Genomic DNA, 17,689 nt, shown 5'->3' on the forward strand with positions numbered 1-17,689 from the left:
TGCTTCTTAGACTTGCTCTCAATGAGAATGACAAAACTATAACACGCATTTCTATGTGAATTTGGTCTGGTCGCCCAAAAAAATGACATACTGCAGCTTTAACTAGGCTACTTTTCATTTAAAGCTTTTAATTCGCTAGTCTGTCGATTCTTCTCCTGCCATATTGACTGATAGGCCTTTTCTGCCTGTTAATCACAAAGCCACCGATGACAGGGAAACACAGTCTGCTGTCTGTCCTGCCTCCCAGTCTAATTTGTGTGATGTGGTTAGTTGCAGTAGAATGTCTTAACACTGAGGGAGAGCGCATGATACTTGTGAATTTGCACGTCCTGTGTAAATGTAAGTGGTAACGATGAGTTGAAATCCACCTCGCCATAATTATTGTTTTCTGGCACAATCGTTTATCTTCTTTCATGTACTTCACATATCTGGCCACGTGGAGTCGTGTGGCATTGCCTTTTTACCGTGCATTGATTGACAACTGAACAGCTAGGTGTTGACTAGTTTATAAAAGGTGTTGAACTGACTGAATAAAGTCGATCTCCAATATCCCTTTGCCATTCGTAAATCGTGCAACGTGATTATACTATATGTTCGTCGCATCGGGACAAGTAAACCAATAGTTTTTATTTATTTTAGGTTTCCTTTTCTGGGATGTCAGGGCTTGCCAGACTGTGACTCTGCAGTGAGTGACTTTCGTCTCGTTAGTCGTTGTAGCCCACCGAATCGCTTCGGTGAGAGAGCCGTTCAGTTGTTTCCCACATTAGCGTTTTTGGCGATTTTTTTTTTTTTTTTTTTTATCAGCAGATACATTCTGAAAACATTTGATAATGGTGAATCAACACTGCAGAAACAATGTATAGTGGAGAGCCTCATTCTGAAAGGAGCCTATGTTTACCTGTCAGAATTATATCCTGACTATTTTAATAAATCCAATGGGTATTTGTTTCGGCGCAACGCCCCTCCCCTATTTGACCTAGATGGTTTGTGTATGTGTATTGATATGTAGGCTACGTGGGCCTTTTTTGAAAAATGTATGTAGTTCTGTCCTTGAGTTGTAGTTGTCTATTAATGTTCTGTATTATGTCATGTTTCATGTGGACCCCATGAAGAGTAGCTGCTGCTTTTGCAACAGCTAATGGGGATGCTAATAAAATACCGTTACATGAACGCTTATCACGTTTGTTTTTGTTGTGGACTTAGAACACTACTTCTGTTTTACTATAAATAAATAAACATGCATATTTTAGAGTGAACCTGGATAACGGAAACATGAGAGAACTAACCGGCGAAAAATAGAATTTGGGAAAGAAAATTAATTAAATGGTTTTTTATAGGGCCCTACCTATTGTACATTTTAGATTCATTTCGGCTCATGTAAAATCAGAATGATATAAGTAAGGCTGAAACCCTTCTATTTCAATTTAACCTGAAATATATTTTTCTGGATAATGTGGGCTATTTACCTCATCTTTTTCAGTTTTAATAAAATGCATAGTTTTAGGAACAAACATCATAGTTGCAACTTATATCTTGCAGTTAAACTAGAGGTCCTGGATGGCAGGAAGCTTGGCCCCAGTGATGTACCGGGCCGGACGCACTACCCTCTGAAGCTCCTTGCGGTCGGAGGCCGAGGAGTTGCCACAACAGGCAGTGTTGCAACCAGTCAGGATGTTCTCGATGGTGCAGCTGTTGAACCTTTTGAGGATCTGGGGACCCATGCCAAATATTTTCAGTCTCTTGAGGGGGAAAAGTGATTGTCTTGCCCTCTTCATGACTTTCTTGGAATGTTTGGACCATGAATAGTTTGGTGATGTGGCACTTGAAACTCTCAACCTGTTCCACTACAGACCTGTCGACGTGAATGGGGGCGTGTTCGGCCCTCCTTTTCCTGTAGTCCACGATCATCTCCTTTGTCTTGATCACATTGAGGGAGAGGTTGTTGTCCTGGCACCACACTGCCTGGTCTCTGACCTCCCTATTGGCTGTCTCATTGTTGTCGGTAATCAGGCCTACCACTGTTGTCACTGTTGTCATGATCATGTTGGAGTCGTGCTTGGCCACGCAGTCATGGGTGAACAGGCAGTACAGAAGGGGACTAAGCACGCACCCTTGAGGGGCCCCTGTGTTGAGGATCAGAGTGGCAGATGTGTTGTTCCCTACACTTACCACCTCGGCAGCCCGTAAGGAACTCCAGGATCCAGTTGTAGAGGGAGATGTTTAGTCCTGGTGTCCTTAGCTTAGTCATGAGCTTTGTGGGTACTATGCGGTTGAATGCTAAGCTGTAGTCAATGAACAACATTCTCACATAGGTGTTCCTTTTGTACAGGTGGGAAAGGGCTGTGTGGATTGTGATTGAGATTGCATCATCTCTGGATCTGTTGGGATGGTTATGCAAATTGGAGTGGGTCTGGGGTTTCCGGGATGATGGTGTTGTGAGCCATGACCAGCCTCTCAAAGCACTTCATGGCTACTGACGTGAGTGCTACAGGGCGGTAGGCATTTAGGCAGGTTACCTTGGCTTTCTTGGGCATAGGGACGATGGTGGTCTGCTTGAAACATGTACACTCCTGTTCAACGTTTGTGGTCACTTAGAAATGTATGTTTATGAAAGAATCTTTTAATTTTAAATAATGCTGAATTGGTCAGGAATAAAGTGTAGACATTGTTAATGTTGTAAATGACCGTTGTAGCTGGAAACGGTTGATATCTACATTTATCAGCAACTATCACTCCTGTGTTCCAGTGACATGTTGTGTTAGCTAATCCAAGTTTATCATTTTGAATGGCTAATTGATCATTAGAAAACCCTTTTACAATTATGTTAGCACAGCTGAAAACTGTTGTCCTGATTTTTTTTTTTTTTTTTAAAGCAGTAAAACTGGCCTTTAGACGAGTTGAGTATCTGGAGAATCAGCATTTGTGGGTTTGGTAACTGGCTCAAAATGGCCAGAAACACAGACCTCTCTTCTGAAACTCTTCAGTCTATTCTCGTTCTGAAAAATGAAGGATATTCCATGCGAGAAATTGCCAACAAACTGAAGATCTCGTACAACGCTGTGTACTACTCCCTTCACAGAACAGCACAAACTGGCTCTAACCAGAATAGACAGAGGAGTGGGAGGCCCCGGTGCACAACTGAGCAAGAGGACAAGTACATTAGTGTCTAGTTTAAGAAATGTCCATGCATGTCTATGTATTGTCTGAAATTGAGATGTGATCCCTGATGGAGGGAGCTAATGCCTGATCACCAGCCACTCATGTTAGCTAATAGTGTGGCCAATGGTGTGGTTTTAGAGGCCCTCCTCTTCCTAAATGCATATAGGGGAAACACTGGCTGGTATTGGTAGGTATCATGTGCTGGTTGCTGCTCTCTGCTTAATGCTGAAGAGTTGTAATCCTAGCTGATCTAAGGCCGGATCGAGGGAAACGGGCTTTGTCACAGTCACGAGAGAAAGCTGCTGTGCCTCCCCCTGCTCTGCTGTTTCCAACTAGAACTTATTACCCCAATCAATTCAGAGGGCTGGTCGGCCAGCATGATTCTCCACCCACACAACGTCCTCCTCTTGCCACATCCAGCTACCCTCGGTCTCATTGTCCACACTATATCCTTTGTGTCCTTCCAATGCCTTGGATGTTGTCTATGCCATTCACTGATTTGCACCAAGCATCTCCCCAGTTTCTTTCATATTTTAGTGGTGTAACACATTAGTGAAATTCCTATCATACTTTCAATGTATGTGGATCTATGTGCAAGTGACAGGCCTTTCAACAATTTCGAGAAAACACAAGTGACAGACACTACGGACTAGCCTAGTGGTAAAAGCCATTTCGTTCAAAGGAGGACAAAGGTCAATACTATGGTGATGTCATAGTGGACCGGGTCTATGGGGAGGGGGCTCACATGGATTACAGCCTGACTGGGAGCCCAGTTGTAGAGGTGGTGGTGTTGCCTGGGACATTTTACAGCGTGTGTGTGTGTGTGTGTGTGTGAGAGCGAGGGTGTGTTGTATACAGTGTGTGTAAGAGAGAGATAGTTGTTTACTATATGTGTGTGTGTGAGATGGCAGGAGAATAAACAAGAGTCTGTAGTAGTGGTGAACATGGGTACGGTAGTAGACTGAGCTGAACTCTCATACATGACCTCCACGCACTGCCAAGAAGAGAACCCCAGGCTCCATGCTGACTCAAGAGAACATGAGGTTGTTTGAGGGCCTTTCAACTTAGATGGCAGGTGCCGGAGCTTCACAGTGACAAAAGGTAGGTTGGCTGAGCATTGCCAATGTTTTGTGATTTCTTATTTCAGGTTTATTTTTTATCAGAATGAGGATTATTTGTATCTTATTTTGTATGTTTGTGAATTTTAACAAGTTGTCGTTTGGGATTTTCTCTAGTGAAACAAATGTTTTAGCAGTGGATTCATTTTTGTACCGTCCAAAGGAGTTGTTGCATTCGGAAAGTATTCAGACCCCTTGACTTCTTCCACGTTTTGGTTACATCCTTATTCTTGAAATTAATCAATCTATATGCAATACCCCATAATGACAAAGAAAAAGCAGGCTTTTAGAAGTTATTGCAAATAATTGTATGTGTGCATTTCTGTAAATCTAGTCTCTTGTGATGCTGCTGTATTTTGAAGCTGTTTTCAGACGAGGAATGCATTGAACTATATCTAGTGGTATTTGTATAGGTATAGTAAATCTAGTCTCTTGTGATGCTGCTGTATTTTGAAGTTGTTTTAAGATGAGGAATGCATTGAACTATATCTATTGGTATAGGTATAGTAAATCTAGTCTCTTGTGATGCTGCTGTATTTTGAAGCTGTTTTCAGATGAGGAATGCATTGAACTATATCTAGTGGTATTTGTATAGGTATAGTAAAGCTAGTGTCTTGTGATGCTGCTGTATTTTGAAGCTGTTTTCAGATGAGGAATGCATTGAACTATATCTACTGGTATTTGTATAGGTATAGTAAAGCTAGTCCTCTAACTAAATTATATCCAGTCTAGGGTTGAATGGAGGGAACCTGGTTACCGGATTTACCTCTCAAACCATTCCCTTTTCCCGGGATAAATAACTGAGAGAAACCGGTAAATTATAGTAAATTATTTCTATGAACAGCATGGCGTGAAATGGAATTGATAAATGATTTGCCATGTTTCAATCTGGCTTCTCTACGGCCTCGGCGTGATGAATCAACGCTCAGGGTGGGGACAGACAGCCCGTCAGTATGGAGAGCAGTTCACAATGCTTGTAGACCTATCATCTCATCATGGTAACCGGTAGGCTTACATTTGCTGCAGCATATTCTATACTGCAGTAGCATAATGACCCAATGCGCTTCTAATTTACCCATCTCCATCTGGCTTTCGGGGGTCACCTTGTTTATTTTTTTTTGCAGCTACAGAGTTTAAAAACAGCATTTCGCTCGAATATCGTTGCATTAAATCAGCGCAGGCGTGAGCCCTCTCGCAATCCATTCAAATTGCATCCAAAATACAGTTGAAGCCAGAAGTTTACATGCACTTAGGTTGGAGCCATTAAAACTTGTTTTTCAACAACTCCACAAATTTAATTTTTAACAAACTTGAGTTTTGGCAAGTCGTTTAGGACATCTACTTTGTATAGATCAAGTCATTTTTCCAACAATTCTTTGCAGACAGATTATTTCACTTATAATTCACTGTATCACAATTCCAGTGGGTCAGAAGTTTACATACACTAAGTTGACTGTGCCTTTAAACAGCTTGGACAATTCCAGAAAATTATGTCATGGCTTTGAAAGCTTCTGATTGGCTAAATTACATCATTTGAGTCAATTGGAGGTGTACATGTGGATATATTTCAAGGCCTACCTTCAAACTCCGTTCCTCTTTGCTTGACATCTTTGGAAAATCAAAATAAATCAGCCAAGACCCCAGAACACAAACTGTAGACCTCCACAAGTCTGGTTCATCCTTGGGAGCAGTTGCCTTAAGGTACCACGTATATCTGTACAAACAATAGTACGCAAGTATAAACACCATGGGACCACGCAGCCATCATACCACTCAGGAAGGAGACACGTTCAGTCTCCTAGAGATTAATGTACTTTGGTGAAAAGTGCAACTCAATCCCAAAACAACATCAAAGGCAGCAAAGGACCTTGTGATGTTGCTGGAGGAAACGGGTACAAAAGTATCTATATCCACAGTAAAACGAGTCCTATATCGACATAACCTGAAAGGCCACTCAGCAAGGAAGAAGCCACTGCTCCAAAACCGCCATAAAAAATGCCAGACTACGGTTTCCACCTGCAGCTGGGGATAAAGATTGTACTTTTTGGAGAAATGTCCTCTGTTCTGATGAAACAAAAATAGGACTGTTTGGCCATAATGACCACCGTTATGTTTGGAGGAAAAGGTGGAGGCTTGCAAGCCGAAGAACAACATCCCAACCGTGAAGCATGGGGGTGGCAGCATCATGTTGTGGAGGTGCTTTGCTGCAGGAGGGACTCGTGCACTTCACAAAATAGATGTCTTCATGAGGATATAAAATCATGTGGATATATTGAAGCAACATCTCAAGACATTTGTCAGGAAGTTTGACCCAAGTTAAACAATTTAAAGGCAATACACTCATTTAGTATTTGGTAGCATGTAAACTTCAGGCTCACTGGGAATGTGATGAAAGAAATAAAAGCTGAAATAAATCACTCTCTACTAATTGTTCTTAAAATAAAGTAGTGATCCTAACTGACCTAAGACAGGGAATTTTTACTAGGATTAAATGTCAGGAATTGTGAAAAACTGAGTTTACATACACCTTAGTCAAATGCATTTAAACTTCCGACTTCAATGTCGATAATCGCGTTCTAGATATATAGGGCTATATACAGTATATATAGATGTCTTAGCCTCCCTCTTTAAGATAATGTTTTATTCGGCTTTATTAGGCTTTATCATGCTTTGGAATGACACTTCCGATTTTGGCGGGAAAAATACCAGGTTACCCGGGAGAAAAGTGATTTATTGTCAGGTTGGAACATTTTGTAAAATACCAGTAAAATATTCAACTCTTATATATTCCTCTACGTCTAGCTATACTGATCTGTTGTGGACTATTCTAGGTTGATTTGCACGCTTGTCTAACACAGTCACAGCAGGCGCTGTGGACAAAGTGTTCTTGTGTTACAGAATCCGTTTTGAAGGTAATTCCTGTGGTGAATGTGGTAGTCCTCTGACAGACTGTGTTGTCTCTGCTCACTCGGTGCTGTGTCGATGTGTTTGTAGTCCTCTGACAGACTGTGTTGTCTCTGCTCATGCTGTGTAGATGTGTTTGTAGTCCTCTGACAGACTGTGTTGTCTCTGCTCGCTTGGTGCTGTGTCGATGTGTTTGTAGTCCTCTGACAAACTGTGTTGTCTCTGCTCGCTCGGTGCTGTGTAGATGTGTTTGTAGTCCCCTGACAGACTGTGTTGTCTCTGCTCATGCTGTGTAGATGTGTTTGTGGACTGGAAGCAGAATGCTAATGAGGTGATCGCGAGGCTGCGCTGTGGAGACGGGGTGCAGAGGGTGGAGGACGTCACCACTACCTTCACCGACACAGACTGTCAGGCCCGCTTCCCAGGTGAGATCACAAACTAACTACATGACTTATTGCCTAAATGTATGTGATGATTGCACGTGTATGAGAGCTTGTACAGGCTACATGTCTGTTTTTGTGTGTGTGTGCTGAGATGGTGTTTGAATGAGGGAGGGGGTGTGTGTGCTGAGATGGTGTTTGAATGAGGGAGTGTGTGTGTTGAGATGGTATTTGAATGAGGGAGTGTGTGTACGTGTCTTTGGTATGCGTGGCATTTAGCCTTTCACTTTGAACATGCAGCGTTAGCACTAGTCTGATGGCCCGTGACTGCTCTCTCTCCAGATGGGCGCCAGTGGGACTGTCATCTGCATGAGGAGATTGAAGGCTCCTGCAGCAAAGTACAGTACAAAGAGAAGAGTGGCTTCCTCCTGCTGGTCATGCACAAGAAGGTCCCCTTCCACTCCTGGCCTTCCCTTATGGTGAGTCTGCCAACTGGCCTCCCTGCTGTCATGGGGCGGCAGGGTAGCCTAGTGGTTAGAGCGTCAAACCCCCGAGCTGACAAGGTACAAATCTGTCGTTCTGCCCCTGAACAGGCAGTTAAGCCACTGTTCCCAGGCCGTCATTGAAAATAAGAATTTGATCTTAACTGACTTGCCTGGTTAAATAAAGGTAAAATTAAAAAAAAAAAAAATAGCATGTGTTTCTCTCATGGAATACCATCATGTGACTATTGCCTATCTCTCTTGCGAAGGTTTTAACCACAATTCTTAAATGAAATACAAAAACCAAAAATAATTTTTTGTCTCATCTCTCCTCCCTGCAGCAAAATAAAAAGGAGAAGCAGCCTGTGAAAGTGGAGGCCAAGAACGGTAAAGACCAGAAACAGCCGCCTCTGGTAAAGCCTGAGAAGTCGGTCCCGGAGACGGAAGACATGGCTGAACTGTCCACCCAGACGTCTGCTCCACCGGCACAGTGTGAACAGAGGCGTGGCAAAGCAGAGCGAGGTGTCAAACGCATCATGAACTACAAACCAGCCGACAGGCCAGAGTCTGTGGTGAAGGCTGGCGGAGAGGGGCAGACCAAGCCGGTCAGTGTCAGTAAAGGGGACCTGCCTCAGGAGCCCAGTGCCAAGCGCCCCGTCCATCCCCCCAAGGTCTCCACGGACCCCACCTCAGAGATGCCCAGGGATACGCACTCCAAGTCCACAGCCAATGGGAAACCACACAGCCCCACTGGCCGGGACCTCCAGACATCTACAGCTGGTGACAATCGAGCTGAGCTGCTTGGCAATGGCCATGAGGGTACAACACCTGAGGTAGCCGTCAGCCACACGCAGCAGGAGTTGAAAGTTCAGGTGAGTCCCGGTGTCTCTAGACTCTACCGTCTCACCAGGCACTGAGTACTGTGTGGGTTCAAATATGTGTGTGTGAAATTCTGCTGCTCTGGATTTGATTGTAAAGCCCATTTATTGTTTTAGACGGAGGACACGAAGGCCCCAGAGTCTGATTTCAAGGCTGGTGCAGAAGAGGTGATCATACCGGCAGCCACTGTGTCCAGTGCTGAGATCAGTCCCAAGGCTGGAGCCTCCACCAACAGAACAGAGAGGCCAGGGGAGGCCCAGAGGCCAGGGGAGGCCCAGAGGCCAGGGGAGGCCCAGAGGCCAGGGGAGGCCCAGAGGCCAGGGGAGGCCCAGAGGCCAGGGGAGGCCCAGAGGCCAGGGGAGGCCCAGAGGCCAGGGGAGGCCCAGAGGCCAGGGGAGGCCCAGAGGACTGATTCTGAGACGCGAGTGAGACAGCCTCCGAATGAGGCTGACCAGGCCACTGAGTCTCTAACACCAACCAATCGGTCAGGATCAGGGAATCCTGTGACTGCAACAGACACCAAGCAGGCTGAGTCCTCCAGCAGCAGCAGCATTCAGGAGGAGAAGAGGGACCGGTCTAAGGAGGAACCTCTGGAGATGAAGCAGGAGGAAGGTCAGTGGACGTCTCAAAAGGACACTGAAATGTTATTTCTGTCACGTTGAGTCCAATGGTCTGCAGACAGTGACCTGAAACGTGGCACTGTGGTTATCTTTTAGCAGTTCCAGAGCCAATGGTGAACCTGAAGTTGTTGAAGAACGACTCGTACGAGAAAGGGACAGACCTGATGGTGGTCAACGTGTACATGAAGGGTATCGTCAGAGAGACAGCCAGGGTGATCTTCAGAGAACAGGACTTCACACTCATCTTCCAGACCAGGTAACTTGGTCCTTGTGACTTTTTCACCTTGGTGACCTTAGTGGATTTTAAGTGGATTTTTAGTGGTGTTTCCAGTTTATTGAACTTTCTTCCCTTTCAAACAGCGATGTAAATTTCTTGCGTCTTCATGCGGACTGCGGAGCGAACACCGTCTTTAAGTGGCAAGTCAAACTCCGGTAAGACTTTCAAAGTCCAGCTTGGTCTGTGATTTTTGTGTGGGTGTTTCTATACACACGTGTACAGATGTCCCTTTTTGGTTCTCATTGAGACAGTGAGTCTGACAAGCTGGGGATCCTCTGTTACAGGAACCTCATCCAGCCTGAGCAGTCCACGTATGCCTTCACCCCATCCCGTTTAGACATCACCCTGAAGAAGAGGCACAGCCAGCGCTGGGGGGGGCTGGAGGCCCCTGCTACACAAGGTCTTCCTGCTGCCTGGCTTCTACTGCACACGTTATAGACGTCTGTTACACTAGCTGTCACACAGTTTGAAATATAGCAGCCCCGTATAAATATTACACACATAATGGCTCCCACATAAACGTGTTTACTGACTGTCTTTTACACAGATGTGTTTCACTTTGAACCAATTGACTGTAACCTACTGGCTGTAGGTCTAACCAGTGTCCTAGGACATCATTAGAGCCTGTCCTAATGTTAATTACTTTGGAGGGTTGACACCGCGGGATGGTTGAATTTAGGTTGTTCTGAGGGCGCGGGGTGCGCGCGCAACTTCGATATCAGGAAGGTGGGGTCTTAATGTTGGGTATACTAATAAGGTGTTGGTGTTATGCGTGACTATAGTAGCCAGGCATGTTTGTGGGTGTTTCCATTCAAGCCAGCACTACGGACAGGTATCTGCCCACTGAAACGAATCCAGTTACTCAGTATGCATGTCTCAGTCCAGTCTGCTGTTCTCACAAGCCCGCGGGTCTCTGGGTGTCAGTGCAGAATTACAGTGCCCAGGTTATGTCCTTAACTTGTAAGGTAATATGCTTCTCTTGGTCCTGACAGTTGTTTGTCGTTGACCACAAGCTCCATCCTCCTCTGTTTAAGGTGCAGTGGGTGGCGCCAAGGTTGCTGTGCCCTCCGCACCGTCCTCTCAGGCCAGTCAGCCGGGCAGCAGCAAGCACTCCCTCTCTGCCAAGGAGGAGCCGCCCTGGGTGGGGGAGGGGAAAGCCAAGCCCCCTCGGACAGTGGACGGATGCCTGGACAGTGTGTCATCCCGCACCGTCTCAGACCATGTACCAATCAAACAGGAGCCTGCAGTCACGGTGAGTTGTATGAGATTGTGAGAGAGGGAGGACTGACGGAGGATGAGATGGTGAGAGAGGGAGGACTGATGCAGGATGAGATGGTGAGAGGAGGACTGACAGAGGATGAGATGGTGAGTGAGGGAGGATGAGATGGTGAGTGAGGGAGGATGAGATGGTGAGAGAGGGAGGATGAGATGGTGAGAGAGGGAGGATGAGATGGTGAGTGAGGGAGGATGAGATGGTGAGTGAGGGAGGATGAGATGGTGAGTGAGGGAGGATGAGATGGTGAGAGAGGGAGGATGAGATGGTGAGAGAGGGAGGATGAGATGGTGAGAGAGGGAGGATGAGATGGTGAGAGAGGGAGGACTGACGGAGGATGAGATGGTGAGAGAGGGAGGACTGACGGAGGATGAGATGTTGAGAGAGGGAGGACTGACGGAGGATGAGATGTTGAGAGAGGGAGGACTGACGGGAGGATGAGATGTTGAGAGAGGGAGGATGAGATGTTGAGAGAGGGAGAGAGGAGATGGAAAAGGCCCAAAAAGGGAAACGGTATGAAGTGATTTAGGACGAGGAGTAGGGGACTGGAAAATGAGTAGGGGGAAAGGGAATCTGATTTCTTTATCATTTCATTATCCTATGAGCCTCGAGGGTTGGTATTTTTCCTAGCCACTGGGCTTCTACAGTGTTTGCTCTTTGGGGTTTTAGGCTGGGGTATCAGTAAAGAACTGTCGATGTAAAAAAGGTCTTTATAATGTTTATTTGATGGTATTTCATCCCTTTATTTCTGTCTCAGCCCAAGCCCACCTGTATGGTCCAGCCCATGACCCATGCACCTCCTGCCGGCAGTCAGCGCAGCCAGCGCAGCGTTGAGGAGGAAGAGGAGGAGGAGGAGAAGGTGTGTCTGCCAGGCTTCACAGGCCTGGTCAACCTGGGCAACACATGCTTTATGAACAGTGTCATCCAGTCTCTTTCCAACACCCGGGAACTCAGGGACTACTTTCATGGTCAGTGAGCTCCTCTAATCTTCCTCTTCCCTTCTGTCATTCTTTCATTTCAGTGGAAGTTTTTTTACATTCCTTTATGAAATATGTGTCTGATGTAAATATGTATGTAAAAAAATAAAATGTTACATTGCAAGGAATAAATATTTTCTTATATTATAAAATTTATTAAAAACAAGTTTCAACATGCAAGTCATTGTATTAATCTTCAGTGAGTGTAGATCGATATTAAACCAGTAACGGTGTTCTCTCACCCTCTGTGTAGACCGGGCGTTTGAGAATGAGATCAACTGTCATAACCCGTTGGGGACGGGTGGGCGGCTGGCCATCGGGTTCGCTGTGCTGCTCCGGGCTTTGTGGAAGGGCACCCACCATGCTTTTCAGCCCTCTAAGTTAAAGGTGACACTCCACTCTCCCGAGTCCTATCTTTAACTCCCTCCTGTTATTTAATAATATATAATGAGATAATATGACATTTAGCAGATGCTGTAACCCAAATAGCCTTAGTCTTTATTCTCCAGGTGATCATATCCAGTAAGATGTGGTGTCTTTATTCTCCAGGCGATCATATCCACTAAGATGTGGTGTCTTTATTCTCCAGGCGATCATATCCACTAAGATGTGGTGTCTTTATTCTCCAGGCGATCGTATCCACTAAGATGTGGTGTCTTTATTCTCCAGGCGATCATATCCACTAAGATGTGGTGTCTTTATTCTCCAGGCGATCATATCCACTAAGATGTGGTGTCTTTATTCTCCAGGCGATCGTGGCCAGTAAGGCCAGTCAGTTTACAGGCTATGCCCAGCACGATGCCCAGGAGTTCATGGCCTTCCTCCTGGATGGGCTCCACGAGGACCTGAACCGCATCCAGAACAAGCCCTACACAGAGACCGTGGACTCAGACGGACGGCTGGACGAGGTGGGTGAAATCAAGGTTTGAGCAGCACTATAAACAACCACATTTATTTTACAAGGCCCCTTTGTGACATCTAAAAGGTGTTTTACACATATACCCAGCAGGCTAAAACTCCAAATGGCAATCAATGCAGAGACAGTCGTACTTATAACCACACTCACTGTTTCCATTCAGTCCCGTTGTCCTTGGAAAATGACCCGGTGTGTCTGTTTAAAAGGTGGTGGCAGATGAGGCGTGGCAGAGGCACAAGATGAGAAACGACTCGTTCATCGTAGACCTCTTCCAGGGCCAGTACAAATCCAAGCTCGTCTGCCCAGTGTGCTCCAAGGTAAGACACAAACAACGGAATTATTTCAACACAATTAAGCAACACTCCACTGTCTGAATATATCTGGGTGTTCATGTTGAACTGTGTTTTGTATTGAGTCTCAATGGGGATTTTTTTCTAGTCTTGGAATGTATCAGTCAAACTCACATTTTACCTTTATTTAACCTTTATTTAACCAGGCAAGTCAGTTAAGAACAAATTCTTATTTTCAATGTCGGCCTGGGAACAGTGGGTTAACTGCCTGTTCAGAACGACAGATTTGTAGCTTGTCAGCTCGGGGGTTTGAACTTGCAACCTTCCGGTTACTAGTCCAACGCTCTAACCACTAGGCTACCCTGCCACCCCATAATACCAAAGCTACGGCTATCCACTGCTGAACACAGACCCTGACTGTTGTTTTAGGCATGTCTGCCCCTTAGGCATCATGCGTTTAACCCCCTAATGTTGAAGTCCGCGTGGAAATCTAATTAGCATAATAATAATAAAAGCCTCATAGAAATCTGTCAGTTTAAGCTAGAGAGATGTTTTTTTGCATTGGATGCGTCTCAATCCGCGTATCTTGTAATTCCACATCTGCGATGAAAGGTTACAGAGCTAGAAGCGGTGTTTGTCAGACCGTGAGACATCACGAAAACGGGTCGTCTGTCATTTCCGAACAGGTTGTTCTCCACACTAATATGGAAAGGTGAGACTCTTACAAACACGTTGGTGTTCTCCGTTTTGCTATACAACCCTCACAAACATCTTTGGACTCCTCTGAAGTCAGTACAGACCATTAGCCAACTTCTGTCTGTTGCGTCCAAACAGGTTGTTCTACACACTAATATGGAAAGGTGAGACTCTCATGAACATGTTCATGTTGGTTGTTATGCTCTAGGATGCCCACAGGCTTCACAAAACTAGTCTGAAGATCCCCTGGTACCAGTTGTAAAACATGACTGGAAGTACAGTACCAGTCAGAAGTTTGGACACGCTGACTCATTCCAGGGTTTTTCTTTATTTGTACTATTTTGTACTATTCTTTATTTGTACTATTTTACATTGTAGAATAATAGTGAAGACATCAACACTATGAAATAACACACATGGAATCATGTTGTAACCAAAAAAAGTGTTAAACAAATCAAAACATTGTTTATATTTGAGATTCTTCGAAGTAGCCAACGTTTGCCTTAAAGACAGCTTTGTACTCTCTTGGCACTCTCATAACCAGCTTCACCTGGAATGCTTTTCCAACAATCTTAAAGGAGTTCCCACATAACCTGAGCACTTGTTGGCTGTCAGAACCAACTTCCTTTTTGAGAATTTTCTTCTGTTGTTCCATGTAGTGTATCTGTTATTACATTTGTATTTAATTTAACTAGGCTAGTCAGTTAAGAACAAATTCTTATTTACAATGACTGCCTAGGAACAGTGGGTTAACTGCCTTGTTCAGGGGCAACCTTTTGGTTACAGGCCCAACGCTCTAACCACTTGGCTAACTGCTGCCCTGGCATGCGTTTGTATGGGCCAACAACAGTAAGACAACAAAAACAAATTCATACTTCAATGGGAACTCAAAATTATAAATCAAATAGCTGAATGATCCTTGGTGTATGACCTTCTTAAAACAATTCCATATAGCTTAGTAGAAACCCCCCTCCCCCCGGCTTAGACTCTAATGGGTTAGTATGATGAAGATGATTAGAGACTCAGGCCTGGCTGTCGAGCTGCAATGGAGGAAAACCTAATTCAATAATGGATGAACATGGACCCGTCAGTTGGACTAGTAGCGGCTCGGTGTGGGTGGTTTGCTGTGTCGGAGTGGAACTAACTCATTTCTTTAGTGCTGTGATGGACAGTACGACAACTTTATTCTCCAGGTGATCGTATCCAGTAAGATGTTTGAATGTTTTGAAAAGTTCAAATGTCCTTCTCTCTCCCCAGGTTTCCATAACCTTTGACCCCTTCCTCTACCTTCCCGTGCCCTTGCCCCAGAAGCAGAAGGTCCTCACAGTGTTCTACTTCGCTAAAGAGCCTCACAAGAAACCCATGAAGGTAAGAGGACATATTGGTATCATTCAAATAGCAGCTGGCTTCTGTTTATTCTTTTTTTGATTTGAACGATTTTATTTGACTACGTCTGCTTCCTCTGATTTGTGTCAGTTCCTGGTGAGTGTGAGTAAAGAGAACTCGAGCACAGCCGAGGTCCTGGAGTCCATCTCTCGGAGTGTGAGGATCAAGGCAGAGAACCTGAGACTGGCTGAGGTAGTGAAGAGTCGCTTCCATCGACTCTTCCTCCCATCCAACTCCCTGGACACGCTCTCCTCCTCGGACATGCTCTTCTGCTTCGAAGTGCTGTCTAAGGAGCTGGCCAAGGAGAGGGTGGTGGTGCTCCGAGTCCAGCAGGTAAACATCCAGCAGCCTCTCTTGCCGTCCCATTCGAACCTTAGGGAACTATAACACAAGTCCCTAGTGTGTTACCTAGTGTCTGTCTCTGTGTTCAGCTCATCTGTCTCTCTGCCCCCCCCCCCCCCCGTCCAGAGGCCTCAGGTCCCCAGTATTCCCATCTCGAAGTGTGCTGCCTGCCTGAAGCCTCCTCTCTCGGATGAAGAGAAACTGAAGCGATGCACCCGCTGCTACCGCGTGGGTTACTGCAACCAGTGAGTCAATAGCTCACTAAATGTTTGCTGTCTGGCACTAATGACACGGAGGCAATTGAATGAGTTAATCTCTCAATAATAACAGAACTATTTCCTGTTCTCCTAAATGATTCAGGAATAGAAAAAAAACATTAGTTTTTAATCCAATCTAACTTTTTTTTCAGGGTTTGCCAGAAAAAACATTGGTCCAGCCACAAGGTTCTGTGTGGGCCCAACATAGAGAACGTGGGACTTCCCTTCCTGGTCAGCGTCCCTGAGTCCAGACTCACCTATGCCCGGCTGTCCCAGCTGCTGGAAGGATACTCAAGGTACCATTGGGATGTTGATGGATGGATATGAATGCTGCTCTTTCGATATCAGTACTACTTTGCTGATTTACTATTTGGTCTCTCTCCCCCCCCCCCCCCCATTTCTCTGTGTAGGTATTCAGTGAACGTGTTCCAGCCTCCCTTCCAGTCTGGCAGGACGTCTCCAGAGGTCACCCAATGCCTGGCTGACCTTCCCCCTCCAGCAGAGACCCCTGAAAGTGTGGGGCCAGGGGATAAGGACAGGGGTGGTGGGGCAGGGGACTCGGAGCAGGAGGGCTCCTCTCTGGTACCTGAGGCTCCACTAGAGACAGCCCAGGCCTCAGCACATCCAGCCGGAGACCCAGACGCCCTCTCCACCCACACCACAGACTCCGGTTTCATTGAGGCCTCCTATGACTCCCAGGGAGAGAAGGAGACCTCCTGTGAGAAGGCTGTCAGACCAGAAGGTAAAGGCAAGCATCTTCTAAAATTGACAATCAATAGTATTGTTTTTACTTTTTTCATTACATTTCTCAACTGATTTATATAGACACATATTTTTTTAAACATTACCATAGATACACTATGTTTACAAAAGTATGTGGACACTCCTTCAAATGAGTGGATTTGGCTATTTTATCTACACCTGTTGCTGACAGGTGTAAAATCGAGCACACCGCCATGCAATCTCCATAGACAAACAGTAAGAATAGCCTTACTGAAGAGAGCAGTGACTTTCAACGTGACACTGTCATAGGATGCCACCTTTTCCAATAAGTGAGTTTGTCAAATTTCTCCCCCGGGCAAATGTAAGTGCTGTTATTGTGAAGTGGAAACATCTAGGAGCAACAACGGCTCAGCCGTGAAGTGGTAGGCCGCACAAGCTCACAGAACGGGAGTGCCGAGTGCTAAAGTGTGTAGCGTGTAAATAAATAGTCTGTCCTCGGTTGCAACGGCAGCACAAGTGCTGTTCGTCAGGAGCTTCATGGAATGGGTTTCCATGGCCAAGCAGCAGCAGCACAATCCTAAGATCACCATTCGCAATGCGAAGCCGCAGTTGGACTCTGGAGCAGTGGAAACGCGTTCTCTGGAGTGATGAACCACGCTTCACCATCTGGCAATCCGATGGACAAATCTAGGCACAAAGCGAGGTCCATACAGAAATGCTTTGTCGAGATCGAAGTGGAAGAACTTAACTGGCCTACACAGAGCCCTGACCTCAACCCCATCGAACACCTTTGGGATGAATTGGAACACCAACTGTAAGCCAGGCCTAATCGCCCAACATCAGTGCCCGATCTCTCTAACACTCTTGTGGCTGAATGGAAGCAAGTCCTGCATCAATGTTCCAACATCTAGTGGAAAACCTTCCCAGAAGAGTGGGGGCTGTTATAGCAGCAAAGGGAGGACCAACTCCATATTAATACCCATGATTTTGGAATGAGATGTTCGACAAGC

The 17,689-nt window shown here is 45.6% G+C and overlaps 1 protein-coding gene across 12 annotated transcripts in view; it reads left to right on the forward strand.

The window, feature by feature from the left end:
- The window catches only part of LOC135527786 (ubiquitin carboxyl-terminal hydrolase 19-like), a 29,645-nt gene that overhangs the window by 3,698 nt on the left and 8,258 nt on the right, over positions 1-17,689 (forward strand). For 4 of the 12 annotated variants that reach the window (XM_064956360.1, XM_064956350.1, XM_064956348.1 and 1 more), the window contains 17 exons: positions 7,478-7,606; positions 7,904-8,040; positions 8,385-8,915; positions 9,039-9,534; positions 9,639-9,798; positions 9,903-9,974; positions 10,104-10,219; positions 10,854-11,071; positions 11,850-12,060; positions 12,323-12,456; positions 12,819-12,992; positions 13,192-13,302; positions 15,229-15,339; positions 15,448-15,690; positions 15,826-15,944; positions 16,109-16,252; positions 16,367-16,704. In XM_064956360.1, the coding sequence (XP_064812432.1) occupies positions 7,478-7,606; positions 7,904-8,040; positions 8,385-8,915; positions 9,039-9,534; positions 9,639-9,798; positions 9,903-9,974; positions 10,104-10,219; positions 10,854-11,071; positions 11,850-12,060; positions 12,323-12,456; positions 12,819-12,992; positions 13,192-13,302; positions 15,229-15,339; positions 15,448-15,690; positions 15,826-15,944; positions 16,109-16,252; positions 16,367-16,704 (3,444 nt within the window). The remainder of the gene's footprint in view (positions 1-7,477; positions 7,607-7,903; positions 8,041-8,384; positions 8,916-9,038; positions 9,535-9,638; positions 9,799-9,902; positions 9,975-10,103; positions 10,220-10,853; positions 11,072-11,849; positions 12,061-12,322; positions 12,457-12,818; positions 12,993-13,191; positions 13,303-15,228; positions 15,340-15,447; positions 15,691-15,825; positions 15,945-16,108; positions 16,253-16,366; positions 16,705-17,689) is intronic. The other 8 variants (XM_064956352.1, XM_064956349.1, XM_064956355.1 and 5 more) reach the window with 8 other exon arrangements.

This window comes from Oncorhynchus masou, chromosome 33, assembly GCF_036934945.1.
Source record: "Oncorhynchus masou masou isolate Uvic2021 chromosome 33, UVic_Omas_1.1, whole genome shotgun sequence".
NCBI lineage: Eukaryota > Metazoa > Chordata > Actinopteri > Salmoniformes > Salmonidae > Oncorhynchus > Oncorhynchus masou.